General features: G+C 47.7%; 1 protein-coding gene across 1 annotated transcript in view; it reads left to right on the top strand.

Annotated features, from left to right (window-relative positions):
- The window catches only part of LOC128724603 (uncharacterized), a 152534-nt gene that overhangs the window by 99504 nt on the left and 34104 nt on the right, over positions 1-18926 (top strand). Inside the window, exons 6-11 of the mRNA XM_053818326.1 lie at positions 368-2918; positions 6681-7930; positions 8838-9017; positions 10176-10333; positions 10403-11543; positions 13322-13850. Coding sequence (XP_053674301.1) covers positions 368-2918; positions 6681-7930; positions 8838-9017; positions 10176-10333; positions 10403-11543; positions 13322-13850 — 5809 coding nt within the window. The remainder of the gene's footprint in view (positions 1-367; positions 2919-6680; positions 7931-8837; positions 9018-10175; positions 10334-10402; positions 11544-13321; positions 13851-18926) is intronic.

Genomic DNA, 18926 nt, shown 5'->3' with positions numbered 1-18926 from the left:
TTGTACCGTTTTAATATCGCATCGTTTTGTGCAGATTTTGTTTTTGAAATATATATTCAATTTTTTTTTTTTGCAACCAGTTTATATTTTCGGCATGCTTTTCAAACTGATTATTTTTTGGCAGATATCAATTTGTTTTTGTACATATTTGCTACGTTTTTAGGACCAACAGCAGATAATAAAATCAAAAACAAAACCATAATTTTACACTAGTGACACTACCAAGCACAAAAATGTTGTAGTCAAAATTCGTAATCTGTTAGAAGCATCCCTTAGTACATCAGTAGATCGTGATTTAGTAACGTGCCCTTTTGTTTGACCATATAAAATATTTTAAGAAATTAATATAATGTATCGATGATTGTAGGATCTGCAACGAACTCAAGTTCCACCAGCCGGTATCAACGCCGCTTGAAGATGCCCCACAGCAGCCCGGACATGCACTCGTCCAGCAACCGTTCATCACCCCTTAAATCATCATCCTCGTCGGAAAAATCACCTACCAATTCGCCGCGACCATCGTGTTCGTCGACCCGCTCGAGTCCGAAGCATGGCATCGCATCACCGGAAACGGTCTCTAAGGCTGGTTCATCGCCTGTACGCATCTGCTCGCGATTATCGGCGGGTTCAAGTGCTAATGGTACTGCCAACAACAGTCCGACGGTATGTTCACAGAGGCGTAGTCCTCCGCTTTCGTTCCACATGGAACAGGCACGACGGGAGCTGGTTATCTCACCGTCGAGAACAAATCGGCTTCTGAAAATCGTCACCGAATCAGTTAGTGCCTCTGATGAACCAAAGACAGCTGTTGCTACACTGGAGTTCGAGAAGGAGCCAGAATTGTCGTTACAGCCGGAGAAATCTCCTGTCGTTGATGTTGAAAAGCAAAGCATGGTTGCAAAACCAGATGCAGCTGGAATTGATTGCGATAATGCATCACGCGATAAACCGGAATTAGAAGTTGTACCTAGCGTGATGGACGAAGCTGATGAGATATCGGAAGAGCATTCGTCGTCGATTGGGCAATATTCTAAATTTAGTCAAATTTTAAAATCACCCACATTAGAGATCGCCGCAATTAGTGATATTATGGATGGTTTAGCGATCGCTGATATTGGTTGTGGGGCAGATCAAGGGACGGAAGATGATAATAATGGACAGGAGATGGAGCCGCAAGTGCCATTGGTCATGGAACGACAGGAGTACGCTATGGAAGTGGATGAGCAACCGGAAATGGAAGCAGGTCCTTCTGGGCTGTGCAATGCCGCTGGTGGTGTCGACAACCACGATGATCATGATACTGAAGATGACGATGGCGATGAATTGATTATCGAAGCACCGTCAAGAGGTTACGTGGCAGTGGTCGAAGTTGGAGAGGAAGACGATTTGCATCATCATCACCTTCACAGGGAGGAGATGCGCCCTGCCAATCGAATCCTGTTCGACAATCAGTTCAACGATGAGTTTGTCGTCATCGAGAACAGCCCCAAGAGCCAACTAATTCAATCGTTGGACGAAACTGATATTATTGTGCTGCGTGATAACGACGATGAGGAAGGTTTCAACGAGCGGCTTCCGTCGAGACCGTCCAGTGGAGGTTACCTGGAGAAAAAGAAAAAGCTGGTCAAGATGAGCTCGGTGGAGCACTTCGAACGGAAAAGTTTATCTCCGCTGAGCGTGGGCAAACTCTGCACGTCCTCGTCCTCGATCTCGCGGGCGAAAAGCATGGACGAGAGCAGTGCTGTGCTAGGTGGATGTACTTCGTCCTCTGCTGGAGCGGCTTCCGGCACTTCCGTCAATCATATAGTGTCGATACTGAAGCGTAAAACGGTCGAATCGTCAGCGGCAGCCAGTTCCGCGTCTAGTAATGCGTCTCCCGTGACGTTTTCGCCAAGCGTTGTGGATACACCCATCCGATCCAACCGAAAGCAAGGAATACTGAAGAAACGTTGCTCGCTGGATGAAAGTCGCTATAGCCGCAGCCATTCGCCAGACGATCGTTCTATTCTAGTAAAACATACGCGTCGCAATAGTTTCGAAGATGGTGCTAGTTCGAATCAGCAGCAGGCACACGGAATCCTTAAGCAAAAAAGCTACGAATCACGTGAGGACGTATCCGCTAGTGGGGGAACCAGCCGAAACTCTTTAGTTGGTGGCGTTGGTACCGGAACTGCGAATGGAAACATTTCGCATGGCATTCTTAAGAAAAAGAACGATAGCTCGTCTACGTCCACGCCAAGTGAGCAACCGAAGCACGTATCAATCTCACAAGCTGTCATACTGGCGGCGGCTGAAATTTGCCAGGACATGTTGCTGGTGGACGAAGATGAAACTAGCGCTTACGATATTAAACCAATCCTGAAAACGGACCACCAGGCACCGATGACACCGAAACCGATACTGAAGAAGAAGTATTCCTCGGAGAACGAAGAGATTCGACCGATTTTAAAGAGTTCACGCAAGAGCTCTCGTGAAGAAAACTCCGATTCCGAGGAAATGAAACGATCAATTTTGAAAATCGATTCACCTGCGAAGCGAACACGCTGTTACGTTGAGCAATCTGGTGGTAGTATTGATATAATGATGGGAAGCATTGGAAGTACTAGTTCTTCCGATATGGCTTCTGGTACTATGTCGTTGGTTCATAGTCGTTCTTTGGAGCATCCGGATTCGGTGGGCGCTTCGTCGATCGTACCACAGATTACTAACATCGAAAAACCGATCATTTCGGTAGCAGAGAGAATACGAAATATGGAGAAATTCTTATCCAATGGCAGTGGAAATCAACCAGGGTCGGGCTCATGCTCTGCTTCCAAGCAACCCGGTTCGTCGGCCTCTAGTTCCTCATCTTCCGCATTCACTAGACGAGAGTCATTCCGCTACAAAACGCAACCTGTGACATCAACAGAGATCAATAGGTGAGTAATGCACTAGATAAGGAAAATACACAAAAATAAAAATCGATTACAGGTTCTAGCACGACGGAATTGTGTAGCATTTGTACAAAATTGTTGGAAAGTTCAAAATACCAACGACATTGTTTGTTAGTCCGACCAACAGATGGCGCTGTTAATTTATCCGAGACACACTTTGAAGTATAGATGGAATGATGGTCTAAAATCTTGGGCACATTTGGCACTAAAACTAAACTGTTTGTTATTGCGTATAGTTGGAAATGCTTCTAAAAATTGGATATTTTAAATTCGATTAATTAGCCTAGTACCGAAGGATTCGAATTCCATTTTTACATGTTGTGTTCGTCGACTGGTTGATGTTGCATTGAATTTTCAAACACACCATGGCGTAGAGTGACTCTCCATTGGTATGAACGCAGCTCTGCGATCTTCAACTCGGTATACTTCCGCGCATACTATCCATGAAATTGGTTTTCCGTTGAACTCCCATTTTTGGGCCGAGTGTGCGTATTCTATTTCCGTACCGACCCCAAAAGCGAATGGTTGTTGCAGCTTATTTTTGGATCCTTGCTCTTGCTGTCGTTATTACTGCCGTGTTTTGATATGGTCCGCATTCCCGGCTGTCGATGGTTTGTTGGTGTTGCAGTCGGGAAAGCTGGTGTGGCTGCAAGCGTTCGGTTTTTGTACGCCAACGTGAACCCGGATCCCGTTCGTTTACTCACTCGCGCGATCTTCCATGCAGAAGAAGATATAGGATACTGCTTAATTTTATTTCATTTTATGTTTGCTATATTTTTGGAACCTTTCCATTCAATTTTTGCGTGTGCTTTTCATTGGAGTGAACAGAAAACTCCGTTGCTCCGGTCAGTGGACGCAGCTCGAGGACGATAGAAAACAAAACGGAACACTTGAATGCAACGCACGAATGTGACACGAGTCTGGTGGGTTTATTTTCCCTCCCACCAAACACCCTAAAGTCTTTCGCACGAAACAAGCGCGTGGGTGACGTAGATAGTATGTTTTTTCGAGATTATATAGGAGATGCTTGGCAAAGATTGCCAAAAAGCGTTCAGACTGCAGTTTTGTTTTTCACTCTTTTCCCTCTCCTTTCGCTGTGTCTGTGTGTAGCAGCTGCAATTGCAAAATGCAGCCGGTGTAATGGGTCCGAGTGGTAGTTGCAAGGTGTTGGCGCTACTAGCAGGTCGTCGTGCGTGTCGTTTTCGTTTGGGTCACATTTTATGTACTCTGACTCATCCGGCGGTGGGATCCTGTGATTATTTCCTCGATACAACGAAAATTCCTTCGGTGCAGTCGGTGCATTTTTCCGCGAGTGAAACAAATCAAGTTCTCGTTCAGATCCAGCATGCTCGCTTCCGGAGATGAGTATGTGCCGTTTAGTGTTGTTTGTTGAACGGATGATCCCGATTCACTTCATCTATACACATCAATTGTCTACCTAACTCGTCGGAAAGTCGCCTTCGGCTTCTTTGTGTATCGTTTTTTTCTTTTGGTGATAGTACGATGACGATTGCGCGCGGCTTTGATCGTGCCTTACTACCCTTGGCACTAATGCTGTGCCGATGAAAACGCGCTTTGAGCCCGAGTCGGTCTTACGGAGCTCCTTCATTTGAGGGGGAAAATGAAAACGGAAGGTCTCCACTTCGTTCGCGTTTGTTTGCCGCTTCGTATCATGGTTGCGTGAAAATAGATTTTTCTCGCAACTGTCATGAAGGCGCTTTCGTGTCGCGTAACCAAGATTAGAGGCGTGATCGTAGCTACGGGGCTGTTGTGCAGTCTCGATGTCGCTGGTGCTTAGGCGAAGCAGAAGCGAGTAATTTGTCTTGCTTAACGAGTTTCAATCAGTCGCTATAGCCAAGCAATACCAAGGTCAGGTCATACTGGTTGCTGGAACCCCAGTACTTCATGCAATAGCCGCTACGACTGGCATTGATCTTTACGACAGTTTGAAGAGGAGTGTGCACGTTTTGTTACGGCAGATGTGATAAGACATCACCTGTTAATAACGTGCATCAGGCAACCGAAGTTCCCTCCATGTCGAGTGGCGGGAGCTATTATTTTTTACAGTCTTCAACGTCGTTCGAGAGGTTTTAAACGAGTGAGCAGAGCTTATCCCCTTGTTAAATATCTTTTAAATCTAATCATCTTATACCCATTTTCCACACCCTCTCAAACAAGGAGACATTGTGTACGAGTTGCGGTAAAGTTTTCCACCATCTGTTGACCTTGATTTCCAGTTCGTGCAACCCGTGTGCAGATGAGTTGTGTGACTGACCTTTTCCCTGTTGCCTTGCATGTGGCCACATACCCATCGCCGTTCGCAAGGGTAGTACAATCAAAACAAACCCCCTCGGATAAATAGCCATATTTCAGGGACTTTCGTGCAGCAAGCTCCCTGCAACCCATTCTCCGCACCGACCCTAGAGATGTCAAACAGTCAGTTACGCGTGCGCATTCGCGTTTGTCTGGTGAAATTTGTGGAATGGTGGAAAATCAAACCACGCAGTATCGGGCTATGCGCTGGCTTTTCGATAGTTCGCTCAGCTTCGCGCGTGTTTTAATGCCAAACTCGAGAATAACTAATACTAATTCGTGCACAACCGGTGAGAGATGAAGTAAGCGTCCTCGGTCCCGGGGCGGGGTTCTATTGGTTTAGAAACGAACGTCACGCCGAGCTGTACTTCTAAGGCGCTGATGACCAGCAGTATCGTCGCGGGGCCAGAGTGTCCTTTGTGCGCAGGCGTTCGCGCGCCAGTGCGCACTAGCGGAATGATGTATGCCTGTCCTCCAACTTCTGGGAGAAGTCCGCAAGCTGGCATAGGGAACGTTTTCCCTCTCCGAACCTGGCTCGTGGTCCGTTGCATCGGTGCGCACTGGCTGAGCGGTGCTGGCGAGGGAGAATGACATCGTCGTAAGACGGTCCGTACCACCAGTATGTCTATATCCGTTCGACTGACATAAGCGGCGCTCTAGCTGTTCGCACTTGATCGTATCGTTCGATTCCGCACTAGCCACCGATCTGTAGTACGTTTTCGCGGCGTGCTGATCTTATTAGCCACGCGCGAATGTGATCAGTGTTGGTGGTGATTTAGAAAGTGAGTTTGTTGAGTTTGGCGCAGTTTTCGGTTTCGAAAGGTTTCCTTGTGGCTCTTTTTTTTTGTTTGTTTGCTCGGGGGTAAATATGATGTTCCTTTTGAGTGAGCAGCATCATGAGAATGAAGCGCATGAGTCGGTGTGGTTTTAAAACCAAACGGCAAAAGCGAGTTAGTTCGGTGTGCATGCGAGGCGATCATATCGTCCTCGGCGGTTTGCGGCTAGTTCTCCCATGTGATCGTCTGGTGATTCCTGGTGTCGCTCGAAGGGGGATTAAAAATACAACCCACCAAACGTGCAGTGATGTAGGAAATAGATTCAGAGTTTGTAACGGGGATAACGGGGCGCTTTTCCTGTGTTTCTTTTTGTTGTTGTATCACGTCCCCGGCCAAGTTGCCTGTTGTGTCGTTCTGCTGCATTCTAAATATTCATTTTTGGATGTTGGGAAAGCAAAAGTGCATTTCGTAACCTTATCCATCGCATCTTTGTACAAAGTGTTCGAATTGAAAATGTTTGTGACGTGTTGCGTGATGTTTCGATTGAGCTGAGTTTATTCGAAACGAATTATGTTTGCCGTGCTAGCGTGTGTGCGTGCGTGTGATCTGAATTGTTCGATTTTTCTTGCCTTTCTTTCACAAATCCATTATCAAACAGCGTCCAGCAGCAGCAAAACAAATCACCCAGTGGATCGGGAGCTCTCGAGTGTCCTTCCGAGCCAATCGCCGGTGGTTGTGATGTCGATCGACGCGAAGAATCCGGCCCTAAACGGAAGGATTCACCCGAATGCAGTCGTGAAGAGCTCGGTGGTGAAAACGATCGTGTGGTGAAAAGTGGGCTAACGCATAGCAAAGAAAATATCCCGGTTGAGATAGTACCGGAGCGAAGAATCGCCCCAGAGCACAGCTGCCTGCGCAGTTCGCTAGAGTTGCTGATTCGACGAAGTAATTCAGCCGATCGGAGTGAACCGAAAGCACAAAGCCTTGCAGCTTCCGGCTGTGTGCCTCAAAACGGTGAGCTGCTAGAGGATCGAAAGCCATCGTCCTCTTCCTTTGAGCTGCTGTCACCGACACTCGGTACAGCGGAATCAAACTCGCACTCCATCATCAGCGGAGAGTTTAACTTAGCTTCACTCAGCTCCGACTCGGGCGTACAGTTCGGTGGTGGTCGCGGTGGAACGGAGGAGCTGTCCGGTACCACGGACTACGTGCTGTCCTCTTCAGTGAAGACGAGTGATAGCGAAAAGTCACCCTCGAAGAAAACGATCGACGACGACGAGGACGAGCTGAACACGGACGAAGCGCTGCTCGCAGAGGAACAGCTGCTGGTGGTACACGTGGAGGACGAATCCGACGAGGAAAGCCGTCCAGGTAGACTAGAAGGAGGTTGTGTGCTCCTGTCACCCACCTCTTCCTGCTCGTCCGCGCATGGTTGCAAGTTGAGACCGTCTAGCAGCAACAGCAGCAGCAGCAGCAGCAGCAGTAGCAACGGCAGTAGTAGCGCGAGCAACAGCAAGAAAGGGGATATACTTCGGGCAGGAGGTAAGGCAATAGACGGAGGTCACAGCTCGCCCGGTGGCAGCACTCCCTCGTCGTCCTCGTCGTCCTCCTCGCCAAACAGTGGCAGCAGTAGTGATCTGAGTGATCGGGAATCTGCGTCGACGGCGACAGGACTCGGAACCGCGGATCAGATCGACGATCACGACATCATGTTTGGTGGTTGCGTTGGGTTTGGTCGCAGCAGTAGCGGAGGAGGCAGCAGCGGAGGTGAGGACGGCACTGATAAGGGATTATTGCGACGATCCAGCAGTGTCCGGGCGAAGGCGAGCATGTTTGCGCAGCTGGAAAGCAAGCTGAAGGAAAACGAAAACCCTCTGAGCCGGCCGATCGTTCCCCGTCCGAAGCGAGGTAAGTGAATTCAGGGGGAGAAAAAAGAAAAGCGGGTGTTTTTCCCTCATGGGCTCTGGCAGGCCGCCACAAAAGGGTAGCTAGAACTCATAACTGCGTCCTATCCCGGGGATCCAAGCAAGAGTTAGAACGGGGCGCGCGTTTAATGTCGATGCCCGGGAATTGCACCCGGAAAATCTGTGTCAAGCCTAGGCAACGCAACGTGTGTGGGACTTTGGAGAGCGCGGGAGGGGTTTACTCCACTTCGGAGCGAGAAAATATCACCGTGAGTATATATATATATGCAGTGTGTGCGTGTTATTTTTATCCGTTTAATCCATCGGGCACTCTGCGCCTTTTCGGTGGGATGTTGATGGACAAAACTTTACCACACCAAAGGTGGGTTCAAAGGGCGCGAGGACGTGTGTTTTGTGTGCGAGGAGGTGTTTGTTGGCGCCCAACGAAGAGTAAAAAAATAAGTGTCGCCAGCCAAACAGGAAAAACCGTCGCCCAACTGCCGCACGACGAGTCTTGCATGTCTTGTTCATTCATTGCCTATGCCTGCCGCGCTAAAAATAGCTTCAAAGTGTCTGCTATATTGCGCCCGCGAAAACATACATCATGCGTTTTTCCCCCGCGCTTTTCATCATCATTGCCGGGGGGAGGAGGTTACAGCACAGCATAGGACAGCAGACCGCAGGCTATGCCCGATGTGGCAGCAATTCACCTGCGATTGGTTGGTTGCGGTTGTTTAGACACCCGAAAGGATTGTGCTACTACGTCTGGTGCACGAGCCTCGTGTGGAAATACGTGGAAAACACACACTGCAAAGCAGTGTTCACATCGTGTCGTCATTTATTTTTTTTTATCACCAACAGTCACCAAAAAACACACTTTTAATTTGCTTCTTCATCATCCTCTTCGGCAGCCCAATTCACAACGCAGACGATCTCGCCAACCGACATCGAACGAAGCAATAACGCCATTAACACCGGCCTAAACATAGGCCAGTTTCGTACCGGCGCCACCCCACCGGTCCACACAGTCATGAACACGATACCAACGAACAACAATAACGTCGTCTCGGATGACTCAGGCGCCGAGTTTGGTAAGAAATTGTGTTACCTTTCGCTGTTCCTTATGTGTGCCCCCCCCCCCCCATTATGCAGGATCAAGAAACGAATTATTTTTTCTCTCTACCTCTCTGGTGCTCTTATTAATTATCATTTGAAATGCATGGCTGTGTCACAGTAACAAAATGGAAGACAAGCGCGGCAACAGCTTTTCCCTTTTCGTTGCCATTTTGGATGCCGTGAATGTTTGAGTCCCTAAAATGCAATCAATCCCATTCGATGCAGCATGGATATGTTTGATGATTTTTTTATGCTTTCATTTGCGTTACGGATGCCGCGCATGGGACATGTTTTGTTAGCGTAATTTTTTGAACGTGTTGGTTTGTTGGAAACTGTCTCATCCTAATCGCAATTCATTGATCCATCTTTACCATTTGATAATCGCAATAACTTGCATGTGCATTGCTGCATGTCGATTAAAAGCAGATATAGCTCGTTCTTTTTTAACCCTGCCCTAGAGTTTAAAAGGGTCAAACACATGATCAAGTGCTACTCAGAATCAAATCCTGTTGCGTAGGAAATTGACCTCATATCCGTTTCATTGTGCGGCAAGAATCGTGCCTTCGTTTGAAGAAACGCGCAGTATTTGAACGTTTTTTTTTCCACGTTTTCCGCAGTTTATTTTCCTTTGTCCAATGCCTTATATACGCAGCGGTCTGTTTTACATTTCAAGACTTTCCATTCGTTTGTTGTACGATGCAACGATAATAAGCTATTTAGGAAGAAATGAACCGGTCACTTTAAGGATGCAATTTATATTAAGACAAGCATTATATTTTTCATTACCTTTTGTTCGTTTTATTTTCTTTTTTTCTTTCTGCCACGTTTGCACGCATTAAAATACACGCATGAACACATACAAAAAAAAACAAACAAACAAAACAACCACACAAACTGCACAACTACTTTATGCACTTATCAAAATTGAAACAAAACTTGAACTATGTTCCATTTGGTGCAATTCAAAAATGGAAATGCGATACTTTACACTACGACCTCACTTACGTGTGCTCCTGCTTGTTGGTACATTGTCGGGGCGTTTTGCGGGAAACTCTATCGGTGTGTGCGAATGTGTGTCCGCGATGGTGCTATCCCCCACGATGGTTGCATGCATTTTGTTGTACACGGCACAGATCCTTCGACACTGCAAGTATCGAAGAAGGTCAAACTGTTCTCGGGCGGATGTCTAACCGTCCGGGGTGGCGAGGACGGTGACCTGACGGTGGCGGCGGTCACCAACGGAACGGTGACACCTCTCGGCGTGGTCCGGCGCAAGAAAACGCTGCTAAAGGTGCGCACGATCGGAAAGCTGGTGATGCCGAAGTTCCTTAACGACAGCAACAATAACATTTCCGTACAGCAACAGCAGCAGCTGCAGCTGGAGAAGCAATGCAAAGAGAACGGATCAGCCAACGGCACTGGATCGGAGGGCGAGACCGACCTGCAACATATCGTCCCCAAAGTGGACCGCATCCGCCGGAAGTTTATGAGCGTCCAGTCGACGCCCAAGTTCTTCAACAGCACGGACAATGGCGTGCAGAGTCCCGTGCAGGGAGTGAACGGTGAGGACGCAAGCGATGGCAGCGATTCGAACGTGGACTCGGGCAAGGAGAATAATTACGACAGCGGAGTTGAGAACATGAACGGCACGGATCGGCCACCGCAGGGCGGTGCCATATCGACCGTGTTGGCTCTGAAGCGAAACTTCCTGAACACGTCTAACCGCTCGAAATCCTTGCACAAGGAAAAGGATGCCCCGCTTGAGGTGTCCTCCGAGCTGGACGGTGTGGTGACGAAAGGGAAGGTGTCGAGCATGGCAAATCAGTGGAACCGGTTGCGTTCGATGACGCTCGATGTGTCGTCGATACTGAAGTCATCCGGAACCACGTTCGAAACTCCACCGTCGCCGGCATGCCGTATCGGAAATGGTGTGCTGGCGGAGCGAGAATGCGAAAGTCTTCCAATTGCGAGCGATACGGAGAGATCGTACATGCTGGATTCGTCGCTGGAGCGTTCCGTTTCGCAGAGCAACAACACGTCGCTGTTTGCGCGTAGTTTCAACCGCAAAGCCAACGGTAGCTCAAAGTTCGCCTTGGTGGACGATCGTTTTGCCAAGTACTTTGGTTGCGGGAAAAACAAAACGGCCAATGGGCACGAGCTGGAATCACAGACGCACGACGTATCGATTGGCCACCGGTTGTCGACGACAGTTAACGGGCAGAACGGTTTGCTGAAGGAACATAGCACACCTACGCACGGATCGTCTAACGGATGTGCTCAGCATCAGCATCCACGGCGGCGATCGCAATCGATGCCCAAAGAATCGTTGCTACTCGAACAGAGGCTGGAATCGTTGATTACTACGATCGCGACCGGAAACCACGTTGGTACCGCGTGGGAAAACCGTTCCAGCATACAGCTGGTAAACACGGTCGAAGAGCTAAACCTTACCACCGAGGACCTGTCGATGGCGGATACCGAGTTCGATAAGCTGTTTATAGGTGTGTTTTAAGCGGCGTGCAAGAGAATGTTGCTCGTGTTTCGCTAGATCAACGTGACGGAGGTGGACAGTAGCGTATCCCTCAAAGACGGCAATTCACGAACGATGGTTTCCTTGAAGCGTTTCCTCTATATGCAACTAGCGCCACCTATCGGTCGGTTTGCGATGTACTCAGAGGTTCAGGTCCGGGATAATCGAACGCATAAAATTTGAATTGGCTCGTATGTTTTGTGGATTTCTTTTTCTCAAAAATACAAATAAGCCACTTTGAGAAGGATACTGCTACATTCACCTCTTGGAACAAAATCCATGCAGTTTTCCATTGGAGTTTTTTTCTGATTTTATTTCCTCTTCCTTCCCTTAAGGTTGTAGATGAGCTAGATCGATGAGAAACGTGTTTTGTATTATGATGAAAATTGTAAGCTTTTACTGTAGCAAACCATTTGAGTGTGTACGTGTACTTGTGTGCGTGTGTGTAAATTTGTTACATTTTAAGAATGTTAAGATTCATTTATATTAAGTCGTAAACGAAGTGCAATCAAGACAAATCGAAGCGATAAGCGGAGTAACCAAGATCTTGCCAAGCAAAACACACATGGTGGACAATGGCGACACCAAAGGATCTCATGAAACATTCCAAAAGAAAAACAAGGCGATACAGTGAACAGTGTGTGTGTCGAGAGCAGCTTGTGGAAAAACGAGGAAAGTGATAAAGTAGACATTCCTGTCGTCGTCGCGATCGTGACCATGACTGCGTCCGTTTCGTATGCCGATCGTCGACCTGAGGCGTGCATAGTAATTCCTCCCCGATATCTATTCACCATTCACCTGAACATCGATACAAGCACCTCTCGTCGCAAACATAAGCACAAACACACCCGCTTCCTGTCTAGGCATTGCCTCTGTATCTACCTCTTCGCGTCTATTGCTTGCTGACCCCGTGCAAATAAGCAAACGGACCATCTTCCAAACCAGCAGTTCCTTGCAAGTCAGTCCGCTAAAGCAAATATCTCCCAGATCAAAATGTGCTGGTACGTTCGATTTATTTTATTCCTTCCTGTGTTCCATGTGTTTTGTCCATCCTAACTTCTTTGGGGCTACGATAGTTTTACAACTGGTGGGGTGTTTTTCGTCTGTGGTGGCGTCATCGATTTGTAAGATTACGGAAAAGCCGTGCGACGTCGGTGATGGTGAACTGGAAAATGAAGGATCTTTCAAACTTAATACGTGGTTGTGGATTAAACTACACAAGCAGCGGTTGTATGGAACAGCTTCTTTAGCACTACATTGGGAAGTGCATTTCAATGGGTCTCGTCGTTCGACATAACATTCACAAAACACAACTTGTCCCGTAAACTCGAAGGACACAATGCTTCCGCTTTCGTTGCAACTGCACGTGCTTTTCGTAATACTGTGTGGTTTTCGTGTGCTTTTTGTTTGTATGTATGTGTGTGCTTTATTAAACGTGTTACGTGTTGCAAATGCTGTTGAGACCGTTTTCCCAGTATGTAATATATTTGCGGAGAAGTTAATCCCCAAGCATTACTAATCATTCGCTATGCTATGTTTAATGTTGTTGCTGTTATTTTCTACCCCTCGCTAAACTGTTATTCGTGTTGCATTTTATAATTACAAACGTATCGTTTTTGGAGTGCTATTCAACGCTAACCTTTTTTTTGTTTGACCAATGAAGCTCCTTTTATGTTTTGTTTTCTCGTCTATAAAACTTCGTTCATCTAATTTTTGTATTTTCTCCCGATCGACACGCTCTCTCCGCAGAGCACGTGAGTCCCCGAAAGCCTCCGATGGCGTACCTGCCCCCGAACGCCCAAAAGCTCCCATTCATGGCGGAGTTGAAGGGTGGCATCCTGAAATCGAAATCCGGCTGTGTCGGTCTGTTTCCGGCCGATTTGAACTCGGAGCTGAAGTCGCGGCTCAAAAAATCGACCCACTCGACCGTCAGCAACCTCAAGAAGTCGACTACCGTCTCGAATATCGAAGCGACCCCACCATCATCAGTGCACTGTTCGGGCGTTGGATCCTCGTCGGAGTCCGAGGACGATGACGATGAAGACGGTGTGGCACCGGGCAAGAACCTCGCGAAAATGCTACGCAACGTTTCCAACACGGCCAACAGCGGCGGTGGGAATAATCCTGCTGGAGTCCCGCCACCGTCGTACATACCGCTGCCGGTGCCATTCCCGCGTACGATCATTGGTGACGAAACGGACCCCCACGCGGTCAGTCGGGAGCTGCAGTCGTTCAACAAAAATCCGGCCGTCGCAAGGCGCCGTCGTCAGAATGAAGGGTGAGTGGCTGCTTTTTCTTACCCTAATATTAACGAATGCATTTACCAGCCCAGAGGCCATCATAAGGGAGGGTTACGAAAGCTCGAAGCCACTGGAGAGTGAGCCGCGTAAATGATGTGCTAAATGATTATGTTGCTCGCGATCACCCATGAAGTTTGACCAGATTCTTCTCACTGAATTATGTATGGAGCTTAACCAACATCGGCTCTAGCATAAGTGAATAAGGGCCCCTTTAAACTCCATCAGTTAGGATGGCAGTGAAACATTTAACCGTGTTCGTTTTACTTACGCAAACCTCACTGGCGGCACAAATGCCCAGCCGGCATGACTTGATCCATGAGGGTGAAGAAGAAAAATGAAGCTACCAACTTCGAACGCATATAAAACGAAAAAAGAGCCCTTTAAAAATAATGCCTCCTAGCGGGGCGGGATGACGCATTGTGGTGGCTCTGTTTTAGTGGTAGCAAAGGGACGAAATGCCTTCCTTAAAACACGCAACCATGCATAAGATTACGACGATAATGGGTGATGCCTTTTGCCCCTCTCACGAACCCACGTGAGCGTGGGGCGAGTGCATATCATTCACCATTGTCCGGTTGAGGTTATCATCTTAGGGGTGCGCTTTCTTCGAGCCCGCAAAAGGATTATTCTTCTCCGCTTTGGATATGCCCGTGTTTTTTCTCGGAGGCACTCGAGCATGCCGGCCGCCCTCTGGTGATTTTTCTCTCCACACACCGGCAAGCATGGGGCTTGAAGGAGATGGAGCCACCGAATCGGTATCCGGCATCGTGCCATCAGGCTGGGTTTTAGTGCTGCGTCCGCCTCTTCGTTATGATGAAATTTTCATTGCTCACGAGGCGTTGTGAGGAGGCGTCTTCTGCTTCACGAGGCGCAAAATTGGGCAATTTCTTTTACAAGCTCCAGCGGTGGTGGGTGTCGTATGTGGGCTGTGGAAAACTCGACCAAAAACGAGCCGACCTTGAGCCGGTGGGGGGCCAGCGCAGTCCTGAGGCTGCTGTGGCCATTTGAATTTCCCCACACATTTCCACGCGCGATGGATGAAGGTAAAGCAGTCGTAAATGAAGACAAATGTCGGTCTTCTTGAGCATGGCGGTCATTTATAGGATGATCGTGCACCTGCACGGTGGGTGAGTTAATTACACACGCGAAAGCATGAAGGCCACAATTGGTATGGCGTGGAGTGGCCCGGACGGTTTCACTTTCCTTTTCGCGCCAACACGGCGGGAAGTCTGCAGGGAGCAGAACTGGTTGCGCCATAAGTCGTCGTCCGCAGCGAGGATAACATCAGGTACGATGTCCAATTGTGGCGTCAGGGACTGGTTTCAGATCGACAGTCGCGTTCAGAGGCACACCTTATCAAACACGACTTGTGACAGCGTTTTGCTATTAAATGGTGCTACTTATAAGCGCGGCAGGGTGCACAGCATGGCCAACAACGGCGCCTTCCTGTTGTTACGGAGAGATCTGTTTCGAATCGGATCGCGCTTCTTATTTAATTTTCATCTTCAAGGCAAGCACACGTGCTCCAACGTAGAACATGTGCTAATTGCCTAGGATCAGTTTTCTAGAGATGAACTGTTCAGTTGAAAACACAAATGCATAAATCGCATCTGCAAACACATGTTACATCTGGTCGGATAAGTCTCAGCACGTGTTAATTGATCTAGCTTGAATGGCTAAATAATGCACATTCCATCCTTAGAGAAATCCGTAACTTAATGAGCGAGCCCTGTATTAGCTGAACAGCCCTGCAATGCTTTAACTGAGAAAGAGATGAGAATTGACATACGCTCGCTCATTTCCCAAATTATCTCTCAGTTTGTGTGCTGCTCTCGCGAATCGGTTTATTTACGGTATTACAGGGTTGGTTTCCAAAGCGCACTAAAGTTATGTGTAAGGATAATATAAACAATGTTTATTGTTAAATGTATACTGTTGATATAAGATTCGTTCAATTTAGTGCATCTTTCTATTCGTCACGAAAAGCTCTCTGTGTGTTTAAGGGCAAAGATGTCAAAATATTACGCTCATTGATTATATATAGAAATGAGATTTCAAATTGAAACAGGTAGTAATGCATTAGATTTCATCCTTTTATTCATACGGTATTGTGGATCACATTTTCCCTTGCATCAATGCATGTGAAATACAGACGAATATTTGACTTTTTCGAACGACAAACGCCCACTGTGCGCTGCCCACCGCAAAACAAGCTGCCGCCCTATGTTGGGCATGTTTCTTCTCATTTCAACATCGCCTCTCTAAGCGTGCGGATGTGCGTCGTTCGCGCTCGCGTCGAGTGTTTTGTAGTTGACGTTCAAACAGTTCAAACCGTGCATGGGCATAACAGTTAGTATTCAAAACCATTGAATTTGAGTGAGTTATTGAGGAGTTTCGAACGCACTTACCATCCCATCGATGGGAGCAACCTTCGCAAAGCAATCGCACCTCGATGATAGGGGCGAGTGATGTCAGCTGGCTATACGTCGTGTGTGTATTTGTGTGTGCCCGCGTGCGCTTCTCTTCAAACGTGTTCGAACAAAACGTCAATTATTCCGCATGTGTGTTGTGACGTGCGATCATACTGTTTTGTTGCTGTTTTGTCTGGTTCTCGCTCATTCGCTGCATGCGTCGCAAAATGTAACCTCTGCGCGATCGTGTGTGCACGACCTAGTTCTGTGTGCGATCTTTTCCCATGGTCAGCCTTCTCATGCCATGCTGATGCTATGGTGATGCAGCATAGAAAATGAAAGTGATTCGCTCGTCAACAAAGCATAGCTCTAGGCCTCCTATACCCTCACATTGCAATCGGAGCCGTGCTATTGACAAGCTGCTTTAGTGTGCGGCGCACAAAATGATGCGATCGAGCTCGATGTTTAGGAACAAAACGTCCAGAACGACAAGCCCTGCGAGGAAGGAAGCAGCTATCATCTCCCTTTCGCGCCGGTTATTTGGTTTAGGGTCTCAGCTTTGTGCAGGAAATGGACGAAAAAAAACCGGTTGCTTCTTGCTTGCGCTTGTTTTTTTCTTTCTTCCCTCCGGCGTGAGACACTCCAGAGAAGAGGCTCCGTTTCCATTCCGGTAGGCTTTTTCGTTCGAAGATCGTGATTTCTTAGAGCGAGATGGAAGAAAACAACCAGGAAGATAGCTGATCGTTCGCTGGGCCCAGCAAAATAAATCGTAGTAAAAAAATTAAACCCCTTCCAGCGCTCGTTTCGCAATAGGTCGAGACGCTTGTTAAGCGGTTTTGTCCCAATGAATGGGTGAAGATCACGCCGCTGAATAACGCGCGTAGAAGCGATGCACATAGATCACATCTCGTAGGTGTGTTGGCAGAAACGGGCATTAACATTTTTCCGTGTGGAAAAAAAATGCGCCCCTTTTTCTCGGCACTTGCGTGGATCACGCCGTTCATGGTCTGTCGCCCCCCGAGGGTGTACTGTCGCTTCTTTCGCCTCCCCCCGGAACTAATCAAGCCTCCACACACCCGGTGGTGTCGCAACCTGAAGGGAAGCGAACCAAAGGAAAACCCCTTTTGAGCCGGGAATGTGACTTAACTTTTATCCATCATCGTGAAGCCGCCTTGCGCGTGCGCGTTCGCGTCATGAACCCCACAATGGCGGCGTGTTTATGTGTTTCCCTTCGTCCCAGTTTTGTTTTTCTTCTTTCTTTTTTCGTCCCATGCTTTCGGACCTTCGGGAGTCCCTTCTAATGTCGCGGCCACGATGATGAAGACGGATGGGTTTACTTTGCTTGTATTTATTTTTGTTTCTGTCCGTGGGCTTCTTTTTTTTCTTCTCCCCGTTCGTTGGTTGTGTGGGGGCACATCGTTCAATTTTGTTTTCTCTTTTTGGATACGATCGTGCGTAATTTATCACCACACACACGCTGGTAGCGCGCGGGTTCAACGAAACCACCGAGTTCGAAAGTAACACCGAGCAGCCAAAGCACTCATTGATCCGGTTAGGCTCATCCCCTGGCCCAACGCATCGCAGTAGCCATCGTACTGGGGATGCCAAAGGGCTCCTGATGGTGTTCTGTTTTATTTCGCGAACAAAAAGTATCAGTTTCCGTACCGGCTTCTAGAGGGCTACACCATCCAAGCAGGCGACGAATGGCGCGCATGTAGCACAAAACGGTGGTGGGAACGTTTGCGATAAGAAACCCGTTTCGTGTTTTGTGTCGTGTTTGGTTGGTTGGTGGACGGATGCACCGCGAGTTTCCGCGACCCCTTAATTCCGTAGTCCTTGCGCGCCTAAGCCTGTGCAGTTTATTGCAACCCCCTGCTCATATCTTCGCTCTCTTTCGTTTGCGCGCGCGTTTGCAGAACGGCTTTCTTCTGAAGGTGGTGTGCGCGCCTTCGATGCATTTTTCGAGGGTTTTCGTCGACAGCCCAGGCCCTAGTAGGAAGTGAAGCATAAAGGAGACACAAACTGTGCATGTGTGTGGCAGTGTACGCGCGTTAGCGCCGAAGAGATAGTGTGGCAAGAATTGCAACACCGAAAGGAACAAGCCTACACGGTAGGCAAACTCCCAGGTTTCCAGGTGTGCCGTGTAGTTTTGTGAACCATCGGTGGTGTGTAAACGCTTTTTTTCTTTTTCCTTCGGTGAGAGAGAAGGATAAGGAAGAATAAGGTCTGATTCTGAACTACCTGCGAAAGGGCAATTCCCAATTTCAACCATTCTATTGTGAGGCAGTCTTCTTTGCAGGAGCATTAAGGTACGTAAACAATCGTCAATACAAGGCTGAGTTTCTGGTGTTTTTCAACAAAAAAAAAAATGGTCCCAACCATGCGAATGTATTACTCATGCTTTCTATATCGTTTACGATTGTACTCACAAGATAAACCGGTTGATAAGCGCAACCATTTCAACCACTGTTATCAGAAAATGATATAAAAAAACCCAACAATCATCGTTAATGATTATTCGCTACTGTTAGTAGAAGATTTTGCGACATTTTCGATGTTTGCACTTGTTTCCTAGAAGTGTATCAACAGACTTTTCGACCTCTGCTGTGTACACTTCTACAATGAATTAAATTATTCCGACGG

This window comes from Anopheles nili, chromosome 3 (genome assembly GCF_943737925.1).
Source record: "Anopheles nili chromosome 3, idAnoNiliSN_F5_01, whole genome shotgun sequence".
NCBI classification, from domain to species: Eukaryota; Metazoa; Arthropoda; class Insecta; order Diptera; family Culicidae; genus Anopheles; species Anopheles nili.
Note: the sequence above shows the minus strand (reverse complement) of the source record. Positions and strands in the feature narration are given on the sequence as shown.